This window comes from Rattus rattus, chromosome 5 (genome assembly GCF_011064425.1).
Source record: "Rattus rattus isolate New Zealand chromosome 5, Rrattus_CSIRO_v1, whole genome shotgun sequence".
NCBI lineage: Eukaryota > Metazoa > Chordata > Mammalia > Rodentia > Muridae > Rattus > Rattus rattus.
In genome coordinates, this window is record NC_046158.1 from 125,981,096 (window position 1) to 126,000,455 (window position 19,360).

A 19,360-nucleotide genomic window follows, 5' to 3' on the forward strand; every position below is an offset into this window, starting at 1 on the left:
GAAAATGAGAAATTAATCATGTATCAGATAAAATTTAGATTCCTGACTACTCATACTGATTTCATTTAAATCCCTGGTAAATCAAATATCTCATCGTCTTTATATCTCAAGGGTAGTTTAACATATAAGAGACCCGAGATTTGACTCTAAACCTAAGACCACAAAATTTATTTATTTCTATGAGACTCACAATAACCAAAACTAGATTTAACAAAACAACAACACATTATTTCAAGCAAACACTTCAAATTCTCTTTTTACTGCATTTATAACCATAATGTCATTTACTGGAGAATACTAATAAGTGTCTGTAAGATAGGCCCTGCTTCTGTGTAAATGTGCTGACATATTAGTGGGGCTATGATTTCTCACACTTTGGCCTTTTGATGAAACGCCTTTCCAGTACCAGTATGTCATCTGATCCTACAATTTCACAGATCAGCTGCCAGGGTATCTACTCTGAGAGCCCAGTTTCACATCGCACTAATGAGTCAACACCTGTTAAGAGTGCAGAAATCTGAGCCTTGTTAGCAATTGTGAAGTCTCCCAGGAGCTGGGATACAGAACATTGTCATACTCACCGCCAACATGTCTGTACTGAGGACCCTGGCAGCAGCAGTGATAAAGTCCCCCACCAACATTGAGAAGCCAGGCAAACCCAGGGAGAAAAAGCGGGGCGAGCAGTTTTTTATGATGGTGTTTAAGACATCCTGAAAATGAAAATAAGGAAACACAACTGTAATTATATATATGTATGACTGTCACTAATAAGATAGCAGAGCCTGTAGTTCTCACACATATCTGTTGGTAAAGAGAATGGAGACACCAAACTGTCAGACGACTTATCCAAAAGCCACACTGCGACACTGAGGCTAGCTAAACATCTGTCCTGTATTCCCCTTGACAACGGGCTCCTTGGACAAGCTACGAGAGTGCCAAGACAGACATATAAATAAAATGTGCAAGCACCTGTCAGTAAAAAAACAAAACAAAACAAAACAAAAAACCTGGGCTCCTTCTTCAGCTTCAGTCCCCAGAGGTTAGTGCACACTGTTAGAAAAGCTTATCGGCAAAGGGCTGGAAATGACCACTCTTGTGCATTTCAGGCACTGAGAGATGGGAATGTGGGTAGTGTTAAGGTAATGGTGTAACATGCAAAAGACACTAAGGTCAGGGAGTCGCCACAGATCTGACGTGCACAGGAGGTACAAACACAAAGCCAACAGCAGCCATTTGCCAGAGCTCGGCATCAGGAGCATCTCCCTGACAGCTCTTCATCCTGTGTCTGTAGTAGAATCCTGTGGAGGGCTGGCTGGCTCCCAACCCCGAGTCCCTCATTCCTGCCTCTGTGGTGGATCAGATCCACCACAGGACAGTGTTCACACCATTACGGCCAGGCCCCCCTCTAAAGCCATCTGTGTGAGTATGTGCATGTATAAATGGGATTAGTATGACAACTACAATCATCTTTTGCACAGATTCTGGCCAGGCACACAAATAAAAACCACATGCTGAAATACTTCAGTTATGTGGCTTGCTGTCGTGCAACTAACAGTTAGTGTTAGTATACAAGTAAACAGCAAAATGTAAGAACCTTGGCCCTCCGTGGAGCTATACAAGTAAGTCCTGACTTAACTATGGACTGAGAGCAAAGCAGAGCAACGTGCTAATTTCCAAAGTTACCTTAGGCCCTCCATAGTAAGAGTCACCGTACTTCACAACTTGTCCTCTCAAACCCAACTCCCATGTGCTCACATAACATTTTCTCAGACATGTTTTCTTACAGTAGATACACTTAACATTAAATAATACTATTTATATGATTCAAATGACCACACATTAGTGCTCAGTTACGATAAGTAGACCAGCTTAAAACTTGAAGTTTTGGCATTTCAGTGGACTTTTTCTTACACAAAAATAAATGGATATATATGATTTATAGATACAAGTTGAGACAGGTAACTATGTGATAATAGATAGATAGATAGATAGATAGATAGATAGATAGATAGATAGATAGATAGATAGATAGATAGAGACAGACAGATAAAGGGAAGGGATGAAAAAAAACCTAAACCAAGATTTCTTCCCAGTTAATATTTAAGCCTGTTTTAATCACATCCTGCGATACACTTTAGGGTCCCTATCAGCCAAGACAAACATTCTCTGGGCTGAGCAGATGGATGCTGCAGGTTAGAAAGTGTGTAGTAGACCCGTGCTCCAGGACAGGAACAAAAGATCTACCTTTTTCATAATTAAGCCTCTGATTAATGCCCTGGGCTCCTCAGTACACACCTGTAATTACTCACAGAGGTATGCATTGTGCTGGGGCCTTGTCTCAGAATACCAGGCACCCAGCTTTCCAGCAGCAGATGGAAGCACATTTCTGTTGACATATGCTGCAATGAATGGATTCGTGCAAACCTGGCTAGCAAGGTACCAGAATGCCATGCATCTGAAGATTAATAATGCAAACAGCCGCGATGTTAGCTTTGTTATGTTTGCGCTAATTCCATCTGGTGAGACGAGGAGCTAAAACCATGAAGCCTAAGGGTTTTTAAAGCCTTTAGCATTTAGCACACACTAAACTCAAATGAGCCATTCTCACCACTGGAATTTAGAAATTTTGGGTTAAAGATGTTTTTCTGGAATATGTTTGTAGGGACTGGGAATTGAATAATAAGCTGAAACCATAGTTTATAAACTTGCTTCATTGGTGAATATGCAGAAAGACTTAGGGGGGAAATCATACACTCAGAAACTACACAATTGTCACTGGTGCTAGAGATGGCAGAGACAAAGTAGTTGAGATAAAGTCACAGGGCTCACCCAGTCCCTGGACCTGGGCCAGTGACTTCAACTGAACCTGCTTCTATGGGCAAAGAGATGGGAAAAAGAGGGACAATGACAGATGGCAAGCCTGCCCTACTCTACCACCCACGTAAGACAGAGCCTGGAGGAAAGTGTGTCTTTGCTCCAGTCACTAAGGACAGCACCGGGGTAGGGTTAATTCGGGGGTTAAAGAGGGGGCCATATGACCAGTCAGCCAAATTACCACCACATGCTGGCTTACTTTGCTTATCTACACTGAAATGGAGCAGTCCAAAGGGTCTATCTTTGAGATAACACTTTAAAATTAGGAGTAGCCACATGGCACTCAGGAGAGCATCTGCCATCCATGTTCCCAACAGAGGAGCATCCACGATGAGCTCCCCTCATTTCTAACTCATAGAAAAATCGTTCTTTCACTCTACTCCTCCACCTCAAGCTATTAAAAATCAATCTTTGGGAATACAAAATAAAATCCTTCAGGTTCTGATAGTTTATATAACCTACAGGGCTTTCCATATGTACCAGACAGAATGGCATTTGCCACACACCATCCCACCAGGGCTGGTCCTTATGCCCTTTGTGGTAGCCTCCTGGGAAAGCAGGCAGGATTTGCCTAGTACATTTTTTCAAATGACTCACATTTTTAAAACTTAAAATTATACTAGAAAATGATTATCCCTTGTAAGAAACAGAAAATACTCCTTAAAAACAATATATTATTAACAAGCAAATGATGATGAATTTCTTGTAAAAACAATCACTAGCTCCCAGAAGCTTTTACTTTTGTTAGGCACTTGTCTTTAAAATGGAGGTTTACAGTGTCATGGGCCAACAACCCAGGTTGTACCACCTGCCTTGAGGAAGTCGTGAGGATAGGTTGTGATGAGCAAAGAGGCTGTTCTTCTCATCGAATGATTCCTTCTCTGGAGGCTAACTCTACTGTAACCACTGCTGAAAATGTTCCCTGTGTTCAAACTCTCCCTGTGAAGAACTCTAGAACTGGGGCCACAAGGCTGGATTAGCTACTGTGGGCCACCCCAATGTGTTTCTCTCTTGCCTAAGATGAGGTGACCCCTCCTTAATGAGCAGTAAGCAGTGGGATGTAGATGTAAATAGATGTTTTATGGAGGCTTTCAAAGTACAGAAGTAAACAGTGCCAGCAATGTTTTTCAAAATGAAGAATTTTTACTTCCATAGGACTTACTTCATAGGTTCTGTCAACAATATTTAATTAGGTTTTTTGTTTGGTTGGTTTTGTTCTGTTTTGTTTTTTGAAATGTTTCTCTGTGTAACAGCCCTGACTGTCCTAGAACCCACTTTGTAGACCAGGCTGGCCTGGAACTCACAGAAATCCATCTGCCTTGTCCTCCCAAGTGCTTGGATTAAAGGTGTGTACCAGCATGCCTGGCCTCCTAATAATTTATTGCATGAATGTTTTAATGATCTACTGAGGAAGAGTATTCTTTAAAAATTTCAGAGATGACACAGAGAAGTTACTTTGATCATATATTACCCCAGAAATTAAAAAGCTCTAGCAATCAGTACCCTAAGACAACCCCTTTAATAAGCAATTAGAGATTATGTACATAACTTGGGGATAAAATGGAAGCAAATTTGGGAACACAACCTTTACGTCTTCTAAGCTTTATCCTTTTTGAGGAATTCTACAACCTACGTCAAACAAGTGAGTCTGGGAGTAAGAGCTGACTTTTTTCTGTATCTTCTAAACAGACTAAACAACAGGCTTAGTGTTAAATGGAGTCTGGAACAGGAATCAGGTTTATTCTTTAAGTTGCCTAGGATGGAGCAGACAAGCCTTGTTTTTAGAAAGAAACCAGCCTGTGAAGTGTTGCCACACGGTGAGCAGGACACACTGCATTTTCCCGTTTTAGTGGAAGGTGCAGTGCTAGCTCCACGTTGAGTGCAGGAGCAGACTGTAAGATGATAATTGTGGCTTTGCAGCTTATCACAAGGTTCAGGCTTATGAGAAAGCGACCGGTGAGAACATCTGTCTCTTATCACTGATCTTGCAAAAAATCAGGTAATTCAAATAGAGGCGTGTTGTTTCCTCTCCTCCAAAGCACAGTTCTATAAACACAAACTGCATTCAGCTCCTCAAATGAATCGCTTTAATTGAATGCTATGTACACAGTAACTGGAAAAACTATAAGTGATAAGGAAAACATATGGTGACGGCGGCACAAATTGGCTTACTCATTCTGCACAGGGCTGCTTCTTTAGTCCTCTTATAATTGACCTTTAGAACGATAAATGTGTAAAATAATTTTGTTTATTACAGCTCTAAACCTTCCAACAATTACACGAAATGAAACTTTAAAAGGAAGGCCTCCTTCTGGAAGCATTTCCATTGTTTACATAATTGCACAGCTGTAATTTAGTGCTTGTGTTGTTCTGGAAAGCAAAAAAAAAAAAAAAAAAAAAAGGCCATTACTTGCCATTTCAATTCAAAATATTGCATAGTGGTGTCAAAAATGGGGGCAAATGTTCACTTTACCACAGTTTAAAATGGATTAACCCTGCACACCTAACATCTCAACATATCGTGCTTTGAAAGCCCACCGTGGAGAAGCTGTGTCCTTCCTGTGCTGGCACTGCCGCCACTGTGCTCTCACACGATCACGTGTATATTTTTCACTTATTATTTGCTCATGACCCAGCAGATGATGGCTGTAACACAATAGCTGGCCATCTGTCTCTCGGCCTTTCCTTGGAGGACTTGTGCCTGCTTCTCCAGAGCAAACAGATCCGGTTATCCCACCTAAGTCACTTAGGCCTCCATGAGGCTAAGCAGTCACCAAGAAATAAAATACGTGTGTACAAAATCATTTAACTCCTCATTTGACTCTTCCTTTTAAGAAATGTTATGTAGTGAAATGATTTCATGGTACCTTCTTATCTCGTATAGAGCACAGGAACCTTTTATTTGGTAACATTTGTGTATCCCAATTAATATGATTAATTAAAAAGACAAGATTCGCCCCACAATTGGAAATTATAAAAATATATCTGAGTGAACAGAAATAGTTTTCACATTAAGTGTGGATATGATTTAAATTAACCACAACCACAACCTTTTAGTACCTTTAGAACACATTTGTAAGTATCAGCCTGATATAGTTATACTAACGGAGCAGAAGCCTTCCAATTCCTGACCTGGCCCTCTCTTTTCTGCTAGTGGCTCTCTGCTCCTTCTGCTCTGTGAACAAGAGCATCCTTTTACAGACAGATCATAAGCTGCTACCTAACCTCTGATAACAAACATAAAACTTTGGTTATTACACACATCCTCCCGTTGCCCCCACTATCCAAACCCCACCATGAAATAGTAGAACATGGCACCAGAATCAAACTGCAAATTACTCTCAAGAACTGAGTCAAATGATGCGTGGTATACGCCACAAGTTCTCTCTATAAATGGCCAAGTAAGATGCAATTTATTTAGAGAAAAGCAGGATTTGAGAAATGTGACTTCTGTGGGTGTGACTATGTTACTCAAAGTCCAGACAAACAGGGTATGATAGAGTAATTGGGCTTAGTGACTGAGACTCAAAGACTCCTTTTAGCTCCGTGCCCTGAGGACCACTGTGACACAGAGTTTCCAGGACAGTGGCATGCACAGCAGAAGGGAAGTGGGGTGTGTTAAAGACACTTCTTACGGCAGAGAACTGCTCTGCCAGTCCCACAGCAAGGTGTGGGAGGGGGCACTGGGTAGCCTGCAAGCCCAAAGGAAGCATCTCGAAGCTTGTTTATGTCTGCATAACAACTAATCCCTCATCTGCCAGGGAAAGCTCTGCTGGCCTTTGAGAAGCAAGACCCCGTGGCTTTGATTTACTATATATGACTTTATTTTACAGCAGAGTTGAAAGGCCACCAGCCCTATCCAAGTGCCTCTTCTTTTTGCTATTTGTAACAACTTTATGAAATACTTCATATGTAATAAAATTCATCCTATAATGTGTACAAACTAGCTTTTAGTGTAGTCCCAGAACTAAGCAAACATCACCACTATCTAACTTGAGAACGTTTTCCTCACTCCCAAGTGAAACTCAGTGTCCATTAGCAGCCGCTCCCTGCTTTCCATCTATCCATGCGCTTGGCAACCACTAATCTGCCGTCTGTCCCTGGATTTGCTAGGTCTGAACATTTCAGAATATGGAACATTACAGTGTGTGCCATTTATATCTGGCTTCTGCTACTTAACATGCTTTCAAGGTTTATCCTGTTTTAAACTTTGTTTGCTTTTCTTTGAGATAATGTCCATGTAGCCCAGGCTGACCTCAAATTTACGATTTGAGGCTGGTCTTAAAATCCTGACACTCTTCGGTCTCTATCTTAGAACTGCTGGGATGATAAGCATGAATGAACATTTCTGGCATGCCTTTATAAAAATAACTAAATAATATTCTATTGTATGGACAGTCTTTCTTTTATCTTTAATCTCTGAGACTAGGTTTCATGTAGCCAATGGTTTAGTAATCCTCCTGCCTCGGCCTGCTGAAGGCTAGGAGGTCAAGTGTGAGCCCGATGCCCGCTCTGGTTGTTGTTGTAGTAGATGGGAGGCGTGTGTGCTGCCTCTACCTCGGCACTCATCAACAGAGGCACTATTAGGATGCATGAATCTCCGTGGCCAGTTCCTTCACAGTGGAACTGCCACTTCTGGGAACTGTGTGTTCAGTGTGAGGGACTGTTTCTCCACTTTATATTCACAACAGGAAAGTTCAAGGATTCCAATTTCTCCCAATCTTGTCATAATTATTTTCCCTTTTAACAAAATTAGCTTAACAGCCACCTTAGTGAGTGTGAAGTGGTACCTTGTGGTTTTGGTTTGCATTTCTCCGTGACTGATTATGTTCAACATCATTTCCCGTGTTTGTGAGCCATTTTGATATATTCTTTGGAGATATTTTAGTCTATTTAAGCCCTTCATTCTTTTATATTTGGGCCATCGATTTGCTATTGAGCTGTGATGTTACTTCCTATATTCTGGCCAGGAGACCTTTATTGGGCATGTGATTTGCAAATATTTTCTACTACATTGTGAGTCATCTTTTCACTTGCTTGGTATGTCCTTGATATGTACTTGATGGTAGATTTTAATTTTGGTAAAGGACAACTTATGTTCTCCCCTTTTCTTTTGCTGCGTGTTATTCTCAAGACATTAAAATCAATTCCAAGATAGTCATAATTTCCTGTTTTACCTTCGTCTAAAAATATTATAGAATATTTAGCTCTGACATATCATTTAGACCACTGATTCATGAGTCAAATTTTGCATATAGAATGAGGTTGAGATGGAGGCCGATTTCATTGTTTGTGTGTGTGTGTACCCGTGCTTGTTGTTTGTACAGTGTATCACATATGTGTACATGGGCATGTGTGTCTATGTACATGCATAGAGACCAGGGGAGACATTAGGTGGCCTAGTCTATCATTCTGTCTTACTGCCTAGAAACAGGGTCTCTCACATTGGCAGCAAGCAAGTCCCAATGATTCTCCACTGCCCAGCTCCACTGCCCAGAGTGTTCTAATCTGAACTCAGGTCCTCATGTTTGCACAGCAAGTACTCTTAACCAATGATCCAACCTTCTAATCAACACCCACTTTTATTGCTTTCCATGTAGATGTCTAGTTGTCCCAGCACCACAAGAAAAATGACATCTTCCCCATTGGATTATTTTTGCACCTACAGCAAAAATTAGTTAATCATAGGCACATGTGTCCTTCCATACTCTCAATTCTATTTCATTACTCTACATTAACTACTTAATAATACCATACTATTTTAGTCAGTTGTAAAACCAAAAATTATGATTTCATATTGTTCTTAAATATTATTTTGCCTATTCAGAACTCTCTAGAAATCCATATGCATTGTAGGATCAGCTTTTATTCTTCTGCCAAAGAGATCACTGAGATAATGAAGACTGTGTAATCTGTAGATCAGCTTTGAGAGCATTGTTTTCAGAACTAAGAATATGGGATATTTCCTATTTGTATATATAGGTGTCAGTGTTCAATAGTAGCATGTATATTTTGTGATGTTCATATATTATACTTGCTTGGGTAAGTTTATCTCCATGAATTTTCAACTTTTGAGACTACTATAAATGAAATTATCATTTTATTCATTTCCTTTTAAAATTTTCCATTGCTGATATTTAGAACTGCAATATGGTGGGTTCTTCTATATTACCCTTGTATTTTATAAACTTACAAAATTAACTTATTAGCTCTAGTAACTTGTATATATTCCATACATATATGTTTTCTAAGTACAGACATAAATACAGAGTTCTTCCTACTTTATTGACCATATTTTTAAATTTCATTTTCCTAATTACCTATCCTAAGCAATTAGAAGACTCCAGGGAGCTGGGGGGCAGTTAATTTTGGTTAAAACCTTGATTGGATTACGAGGCAACAGAATGCTGATGAAGCACACCTTCAGGCCTGTCAATGAGGCATTTCTGGGAAGAGAAGCTTGTCCCCTTGACTGAAGGTGGAGAAAGATAAAGCTGAGAGCCAATATGTTTTCCTGTTTGCCGTTACACCGGAGACCACTATACTGTTCCTGTCACCATGCCTTCTTAGTCACCAGGGACTGTATTTCTCTGAACTGTGATCCAAAACAAATTCTTCCTCTTTTACATATTTGGTCTCAGTAACGAGAAAAGTAACTAATAGGACACTTTGTTACAAAGATGGGGAAAACCAACATCCTTGATTTGTTCTTTATCATTAGGGGCATATAGTAGTTTAAAATGATAATGTGATATTTCTTCAGTGGGAAGACAGCCAGAGACTCTGATGTAGCATCTACACCCAGACAAACTTGTATTCAAAATAGTTTTGAAGAGAGGCATATTAGTGCTTTTCACAAGAATGTATAGAGTATTGTGATGTTAGCACCACCAAGAGAAGTTTATCTTCCATCACTTGACCCAATTAATTTCCTTAGCCCTAGTTCCCAGTCACATGAACCAAACATAAAACTCCTTAATCCTGACCAATGCAACTCCATGCTTACTGCTCCTCATAGACTGTGAGGTTAATGCTGACTTTCATGTGTGCTTCCTACAATAAGCAGGTTATAACCCACCAGGAAGGAAGATCGAATCTCTATACTTCCTTAAGATGATGAAAACTGTTGAGAGTCATGGAAAGAAGTGAGGACCTTGAAGACACTGGCCTACCCATATAATTATCTCGGTTGTCACCTTGATAAACCTCAAATCCACAACACTGCAGTTTGTCCAACAGCTGCCTAATGAGGTTGATGCTAATGCAGAAGAGCGGTAATTAACTCTTCACCCGAGACCTCAGAAAATAAGGGCTGCAGTAAGCTGTTGCCAACAAATGGGAGCAGAAGGAGGACTTGTATCATTCTCTAAACACTGGCATTGGATGCAGCCTGACACAAGCCTGGACATGAGGAAAGGTCCATGAAGATAGTCAGTTATACACTGTCAAGGAAATTCCTAGGCCTGGGAAGCAGGATAGGAGGCTGGAAAGATACTTCCTCTTTGAGAGATAAACAATTGCTTGTCTCAATCTTTGACTCTTTTTCCCAACTCCTATGGAGCCTCTTAATGCTCTCCAGAGGAGGCAAAAGCAAAGGGTCACATGACCACTATCACAGATGGTTAAAAAATGCATTTTAGTAAACTTAAAATGCATTTTAACTCATCATATAAGCAATAGCATTAAGATAAAATAGGGCCGAACATGGCCACACATGTCTTTAATCCCAGTACTCAGGGGCAGAGATAGGTGGATTTCTAAGAGTTCAAGGCCAGCCTAGCCTACACAGTGAGTTCCATGCTAGCAAAAAAATACATAGTGAGACCCTATCTAAAAAAAATAAATAAATAAACTAACTAACAAAAAGAATGGACAAAGTAAGAACAATAAGTCACATAATTAATACAGGTCCTTTATAAAACTGATAGGTGACTGTTCATCCTGTCTCAGGAATACCTCAGTCTCAGTTTTTAGAATGTTATAAGGGAATATTGGATGGTGCATGTTGTTAATCCCAGCACTATGTGACCTTAAAATAGCATCTATGAATGTGATCTAGGTCTCTTAAGAGGAAATGAATAAATCCCTTAAAGAAATCTATAAAAATATAAATGGTGGAAGGAAATGAAAAAAATTATGCAAGATCTGAAAACAATAATATCAATCAATAAAGAAAAATCAAACAGAGGGAAATGAAAACTTTAGGAACTAGAACAGTAAGCTCAGAGGTAATTTACACCAACAGAATACAAGAGATAGAAGAAATGGATACTGCAGTCAAAGAAAATGTTAAATCTAAAAAAATTCTGGTACAAAATATATGGAACACTATGAAAAGACCAAATCTAATAGGCACAGAAGAAAGAGAAATAAATCCTCATCAAAGGCACAGAAAAGATTTTCAGTAAAATCATAGAAGAAAATTTCCACAACCTACAAAAAGAGCTGTCTTTCAAGGTACAAGAAGCATATAGAACACCTAATAAACTGGACCAGGAAAGAAATTCCTGTAACACATAATGATCAAAACACTAAATGTACAGAACAAATAAAGAACATTTAAAGTGGAGAGAGAAAAAGACCAAGTAACATAAAAAAAGCAACCCTGTTAGTATAACAGCTGACTTCTCATCATAGACTCTAAAGGCCAGAAGGGCCTGGGCAGGTGAGCTGTAGATTCTAGAAGATCACAGATGCCAGCTCAGACTACTATTCCCAGCAAAAATTTTAGTTACAATAGATGGAGAACGTAAGACATTCTATGACAAAGTCAAATTCAAGCAATATCTACCTAAAAATTTCACTCTACATTAGGCACTAGAAGGAAAACTCCAACCACCAAAACAAACAAACAAACAAACAAACAAACAAAACAAAACAAAACCCACATCCCCAAACCCATAAGGAATAAATAATCCAAGACCAGCAAAATCAAAAGAGGGGAAACACATACAACAACACAACAACAAAATAACAGGCATCAGCAAACACTATTCACTGATATCTCTTAAATCAATGGTCTCAATTACTTAACTAAAAAGACACAAACTAACAGAATGGAACCAAAACCAGGATCCGTCCTTTTGGAAATCCAGGAGACATGCCTTAACATCAGGACAGACATTACTTCTGGGTAAAATGATGGTAAAGCATATCTTAAGCAAATGAACCTCAGAAGCAAGTGGGCATACCCATTTTTAATATTTGACAAAATATACTTCAAACCAACACTAATCAAAAGAGTTAGGGTAGGACACTACATACTCATCAAAAAAAGATCCACCAAGAAGACTTCAAATCTATGCACCCAACACAAAGGAGCTCAAATTCATAAAAGAAACATTACTATGGCTTAAATCATATATTGACCTTCACATACCAACAGATAGGTCACTTACACAAAACCTAAACAAGGAAATGCTGGAACTAACTTATGTTATAAACCAAATGGACCAAATAGAAATTTACAGAACATTTCACCCGAACACACAAAAAATATACCTTCTTCTCTGCACCTCACAGAATGTTCTCCAAAATTGACCACATACTTGAGTAAATAGCAAGTCTCAGCAGATTTAAGAAAATTTGAAATAACACTATGTATCCTATCTAATTACCACAAATGAAAGCTGAATACCAAAAAGAACAGAAATAACAGAAAACTTACAAACTCATGGAAACTTACTATTGAATGAAGGTCAAGAAGAATTAAAGACTTTCTAGAATTTAATGAAAATATATACAATATATACATAACATAGCCAAACTAAGGAACACAAAGAAAGTAGTTCTAAGAGGCAAGTCCAGGGCTAGATGGTTTTAGCTCATAGTTCTACCAGACTTTCAATGCCAATCCAATACTCTTCAAATTATTCCACAAAAGAGAAACGGAAGGAACATTGCCCAATTTGTTTTGAGGCCACTGTTACTAGCATACTCAAACTACAAAAAGACTTAAGAGAATTGTAAGCCAAATTTCCTTATAAACACAGATGCTAAAGCTATCAATAAAATATTTGCAAACGGAATCTAAGAACACATCAAAAAGATCATCCACCAAGATCAATAGGATTCATTCAGGGATGCAGGATGGTTCAGTAGATATATAAATAGTAAAACATAATTCACCATACAAACAAACTGAAAGACCAACCAACCAACCAACAAACAAACAAAACACATGATTGCCTCATTATATGCAGAAGTGGCCTTTGACAAAAGTCCTAGAGAAGCAAGTGACACATAGGACATACCTCAACATAATAAATGCAGTTTATAGCAAGCCCATAGCAATATCATCTCAAATTGAGAGACACTCAAAGCAATTCCACTAAAAATCACGAACAAGACAGGGTATCTGCTCTTTTCACACCTATTCACTATAGTACTTGAAGCCTTAGCTAGAGCAATGAAATCACTGAAGGAGATCGAAGGAATACAAATTGGAAAGGAAAAAGTCAAAGTATCTTTATTTGCAGAGGATATGATAGTATATATAAATGAGCATAAAAATTTCACCAGGAATGTCTCCAGCTGATAAACACTTTCAGCAAAGTAACTTAATCAAAAATTAATTCACGAAAATCAGAAGCTTTCTTATACACATAGGGCAAAAGACTTGGGAAAGTAATTGGAAAAATATCCTTCACAACAGTCTCAAATAATACAAAATATCTTGGGGTAACTCTAACGAAGCAAATGAAAGACTTGTATGATAAAAACTTTGCAAAAGTAAAGAAACTGAAGAAGTATTAGAACATGAAAAGATCTTCCATGTTCATGAATCAGTAGAATTAATGTAGTAAAAATGACAATCTACCAAAAGCAATCTAAAGATTCAGTGCAATCCCATCAAAGTTCCAACACAATTCTTCAAAGATTTTTGAAAAGATAATCTTCACCTTCATATGAAAAAAAAAAAACACAAAAATACAGGATAGCTAAAACAATCCTGACAAAAAACATAACAAAACGAAACAAAACAAAACAAACAAACAAAGAAAAACCTACTAGAGGAATCACTATTCCTGAGATCAAATTGCACTACAGAGCTGTAGTCATAAAAACAACATGGTACTGTCACAAAAACAGACATGTTGATCACCAGAATTGAACTAAAGATGCAGACATAAACCAGACATATGAATACCTGATTTGTGATGAAGAAGCAAAAAATACATACTGGACAAAGGACAGCATCTTAGATACTTACCACCCTGCACAAAACCCAAGTTCAAGTGCATCAAAGACAGCAACATAAAAACCAAATACACTGAAACTGTAGAAGAGAAAGGGAGGAATAGCCTTGAACTCATTGGTACAGGAAGCTTTCTGAACAGAACACTGTTAACACAGGCACTAAGACCAACAATTAATAAATGGTGCCGCATAAACTTAGAAGCTTCTGGATGGCAAAGGACACCATCATTTGAACAAAGTGGCAGCCTACAGGATCAGAAAAGATTTTTGCCAACTTATACATCTAATAGAAGATTAATAGTCATATACATAATATCCAATATATCTCAAAATATAGTTATCAAGAAAACAATCAAATTTAAAATGAGGTCCATATCTAACAAAGGGGGTGGGGACTCAGATGGCTGGGAATCATAAAGAACTGCTCAGCTTCCTTAGCCACTCGGGAAACGCAAATCAGAACTGCTTAGTGATTCTATCTTGCACATGTCAGAATGGCTAAAATCAATAAAACAAGTGACAGCTCATGCTGGCAAGGATGTAGAATGAGAGAAGCTCTCATCCATTGTCGATGAGAGTGCAAACTTGTACAGCCATTATGGAAATCAGTGTGGCATTCTATAGGAAGATGGAAATCAACCAATCTACTCAAGATCTAGCTACACCACCACTCTTGGGTATATAGTATATACCTAAAGGATGCTTTGAAGCCCATCACTGAGACACTTGCTCAATCATGTTAATTTTTGCTTTATTTATAGTAGCCAGAGAAATTGGAAACAATCTAGATGTCCCTCAACCAATAAATGAATAAAGAAAATGTACTACATTTACACTATAGAATATTACTAAGACATCAAAACTATGCAATCACGAAATTTGAAGGTAAATGGTTGAAACTAGCAAAATTCATCCTAGGTGAGCTAACCCGCACCCAGGAAGACAAACAGGACATTCATTTGCTTTTATGTGAGTATTGTTAACTCAATGATATGTTACGTCAATGATAACCAAACTACAATCCATACAACCAGAGGTTAGGTATAAAGTGAGCAATTATGAGAGACAATTTTCTCTCCAGGAAAGGGAAATAGAATAGGTAGCTGTGGATAGATTGGAGGGTGGGGGGCTGAAATGAAATGATCAAGCGAGGAAGGGAGGGAAGGGGGGATGAGGGAGGGAATACAGGGAGAGATAGCTAAATTCAAAGGCCATTTGAGGAATAGTATGGAAACCTAATTCAGTGGGAGTTTCCTAAAATATATACATATATGAGATGATCTAAATGAAATTGCCAAATCAGGAGACAGAGCCACAGTGGGTCATCATTGTCACCAACTGATGCTTCTAGTACTGGGACAGAGTTATATCTAATTGAGTTGTTGGCCAAGAGGTCCCAGGGGGTTGCTTTTCACAAACTGATGCCAAGGCCCCATTGCTGAAGATAAAACTCAATGACCATGGAGAAGTAGAGCTGGTGTCTACAGAGAGCCTTTACCACTAGCTCTCTGGTACAGGAAGGTACTCTGCAGGCTACCAAAGGAGAAACATATCAATGACAAATGCAGAGAGACCTACAGCCAGACATGCAGCGTATGAGAGACCATGGAACACTTGGCCCTAAACAGTATGTCTCCATCAAAACCCTCCTCTCAGAGATGAGGGAAGGCTGCAGAAGAGAAGGCAGAAAGAGTGTAAAGAGACAGAGGGGATTGAGGACACTAAGAAAACAAGGCTCTCTAAATCAACATGACATGTGTACATACATATACATGCATACATACACACACATACATACAGGTCCTTTGTGTATAATTATAGCTTCTAGCATAATGTTTTTATGGGATTCCTAAGGGTGAGAATGAGTGAGTCTCTAATCTGTGTCTGCTTCCTGTGCTGCTTCTTGGGCTTTTTTCCTTTTGTCTGTCTGTTTTGTCCTACCTCTATGTGCTGTTTTTTGTTTCATCTTATTGATATATTTTATTATTATCCCTTAGAAGTCTGTCTGTTTTCTAATGACTGAAAAGGAGGGATCTAGTGGGAGAAGAGGTGAAGGGAGGGGAAACCATAATCAGGATATATTATGTGGGGTGAAAAGGCTATTTTCAATGAAAGAAAAAAAAACCCACTACTCATACTTAAATAAACAAGTAAATAAAATAAACTAAATAAACCGTAAAATAAAAGTCAAACTCCCAAAAGACATTCTGCATAGACATTTAATAAGTCACTCATTTCCTCCCTGGTCTCAGCAATATCTTCTCCGGACAGGAGACTGCTACATGTGGTTGGGTGACAGCAGGCCAGAGCACACAGCTCCTGAATGGAACAACAAACGTGCCGTGGGGGCCTAGGATGAACCAATAGACGACAGGTGGCACCAGGTCTTGACAAAATGACCGTGCTGCATGTGTTCGACAGCATTCCTGTATGAGTTAACAACGGCAGGTACTTTATTGTTATGTCTCCTTACTAGAAGATTCTCTTTTGCTCAAATTTTTCTAGCCCACAAATACCTACCAGAGAATATTTTTCCATGAGAGAACAAAAGGAAAACTGTTGTTTATTGTTTCTTCAGAAAACAATGTTCTCTCTAGAATGTGTTCCAGTAAATAGCATTTATAGCTGAACAATCTGTAATCACCACACCACCACTTACTACTAGGCAGTAAAGAAATCAGGGAAAAAGAAAAAGAAAAAGAAAAAGAGGCTGTTGCCCACCAGCAGAGCAGGAGCGCATTCTCACAGAGAGAAAACCTGCTGGTTAACACGCCTTGCTTGTATCCACACACATCCTTATGGGGTTTAAAGCGCAGTCATGTTTAAAGTGAACAACCTTTGCCCTACAGAGAGGAGCTTAGGTGTCCTCTCTTGTCTGATAGAACTTTAGTATATGCAATACTTCTAGAAGCCATCCTTCTGCCATGCCTCTGCCTAGAGAAAAAGATGAATTCTCCTAAAAATCTCCGGAGTTCTAGATGAGAAAAGATGGCCTTGTAGGTAGATGAACTACACCCCAAGCCTCAGGAGAATTCGCTGCAGTAAGAGCACCAGTGACAACACAGGGCAGCATGCCCTTCTATGACAGAGTCAGAGAGAGCCACTGGGAACCCATTTCACAGACAAGTGAAAAAGAGCCTCAGAGATGCTGACTGAACAGTACGGTCACTTATGGATGAGGCCAGAGCACAAGCTGGGCTGAATATCCCCTTTCTGCACAGCAGCACAAGACAGTGCTAGACAGCCCCATGGAGCTAAGGTGTTTACATATTCAGAATCAATCACTTGTCATATCTGGATAGAAAGTTGCACTACAAAATGTCTCCAGTAGCTATGAAGATAACTCAGTAGGTACAAGTGCTTCTTGTAATCATGAGGACTTGAGTTCAGCTCTCTATCACCCATGTAAAAGCTGGCCACACACACCAGTAATCCCAGCATTGGTTCACTGGGCCTTGCTCATAAGCCAGCAGAGGTGGCAAGCTCTAGGTTCAGTGAGACTCCATCTCAAGGGAATAAAGTATAGATGGGCAGAGGGATACTCCATGTGTGTATGCACACACACACAACACAAACACACACACACACACACACACACACACACACACACACAGAGAGAGAGAGAGAGAGAGAGAGAGAGAGAGAGAGAGAGAGAGAGAGAGAGAGAGAGAGAGAGAGTCAGAATTTCCCTCCTAGTCTTGGCTAAGTCAGATGACCTAATCTTCAATAGCGCTGTGCCTTAGCTTTTTAAGGAAGCAACTGTCTATATGTCCATGCCAACATTCCTCCAAGCAAGCCATTCTCTTCGCTATCCTTCCTCTCAGGAGTGTGGCAAGGACTTGGGTAGGGCAGGAAGTGACTTCCAGTTCTGAAGCAGCACTTTGAACTTTCCAGCTTCAGGTCACGAACTTAGCAGACTGTGCTTCTAGGCAAGATCTACCTCAAGTCATCTCATGTTCACCTGAATTGATCAGACCATGTTTCACTTCTTAAACTGACTTAAAAAAGAAATCAATTGATTAAGTTCCACTACCAAAATTCTTGAAAAACAAAACAAACCAACCACTGGCAACTTTAACAATCTTAAACATTTGCCTTTCAATCTGTCTGGTAAATTTTCCTGTGCTTTAATGTGCTGGTTAAGTTAAGGAGGCTGATCTTAAGTACGTTTGGGATTGCTAAGCTTTGCCGCTGTGCTGCCTGGCTCTTCTCAGCCCAGTGCCATCTGCTTGGCTGCTCTTCTAGGGCCAGTATTCACCTCTTCAGCACTTGTGATATTCTGAGCCACTGATTCTTCTATATCCTAGATGCCAAAGGACCTCTGTCCTTGCTGTGGCAACCAAAAATGTCTTTAGATATGGTCACAGATCTCCTGGGGAACAGCCTGTCCCCAACCCCAGAATCTCCAGTAGCTATGAAGATACTAGCCCATCACAGTACACAGTTAAAGACTGATCTAAAACTGGTAGCTGGAGCCAGATTCTTAGGTGGTGAGGGGAGGTTGTTTTGGTTACCCCACTCTGCCCTCACAATGACTGGTGATTGAGTTGGCACAAAGAAAAGCCCCCATCTTTTCCATTTCTAAAATCTATCACATTTATATTTATTCTGTCTGGGCAAAGACAAGACACACTCAAAAGACTCCATTAAGGAAGGTTCTGGTGGGTTGATCCTTGGGAGAGGCTATAGTAAATAAAATATACTTCTAAAAATAGACTTTGGAGAAGAAAAATGCATTACTTATTATATCCTGTTGAATACATAAAAGATTTATGATGGAATATACATGTTTCACATTCTTCATTGATTTCATGTACTTAAAAGAGAGGCCTTATAACCTAAATCCAGTGAGGTAAATCAAACATTCTGTTAGTTTCTGGCCTCTCAGGTAGATTCCTCTCCAGAGCAGTCTCCTGAGCTATCATCTTACACATTTTAAAGCCATGAAACAAGTTCACTGCACACATGTTAAACCTCATAACCGAAACCCCTGCCATCTGTCTCTACGTATTTCCACTTTCCTTATTGAGGTATAAGTGGGCTTGGCAGATTAACGAAAATAATTATTGGTTATATAGCTATAAAATAAAAGAAAACCCCTTCTGTCTAATTGTTTACTGCAGTCACCCATCTGACGTCTCCGTGACCAAATGATAGCTGAACGAAGTCTAATGAATTTTATTTTTCTTGAAAAAGTTTAACAACTCTATAGGTACTTTTCCATGAAACTCGAGAACTACTCGGAGAGCCCTGAACACTACGAGGGGTGTTCATCTGCCACTCTCAC

General features: G+C 39.3%; 1 protein-coding gene across 1 annotated transcript in view; it reads right to left on the reverse strand.

Annotated features, from left to right (window-relative positions):
- Ralgapa2 (Ral GTPase activating protein catalytic subunit alpha 2) overlaps positions 1-19,360 on the reverse strand; it is a 270,387-nt gene that overhangs the window by 115,291 nt on the left and 135,736 nt on the right. Inside the window, exon 25 of the mRNA XM_032904353.1 lies at positions 582-710. Within this exon, the coding sequence (XP_032760244.1) occupies positions 582-710 (129 nt within the window). The remainder of the gene's footprint in view (positions 1-581; positions 711-19,360) is intronic.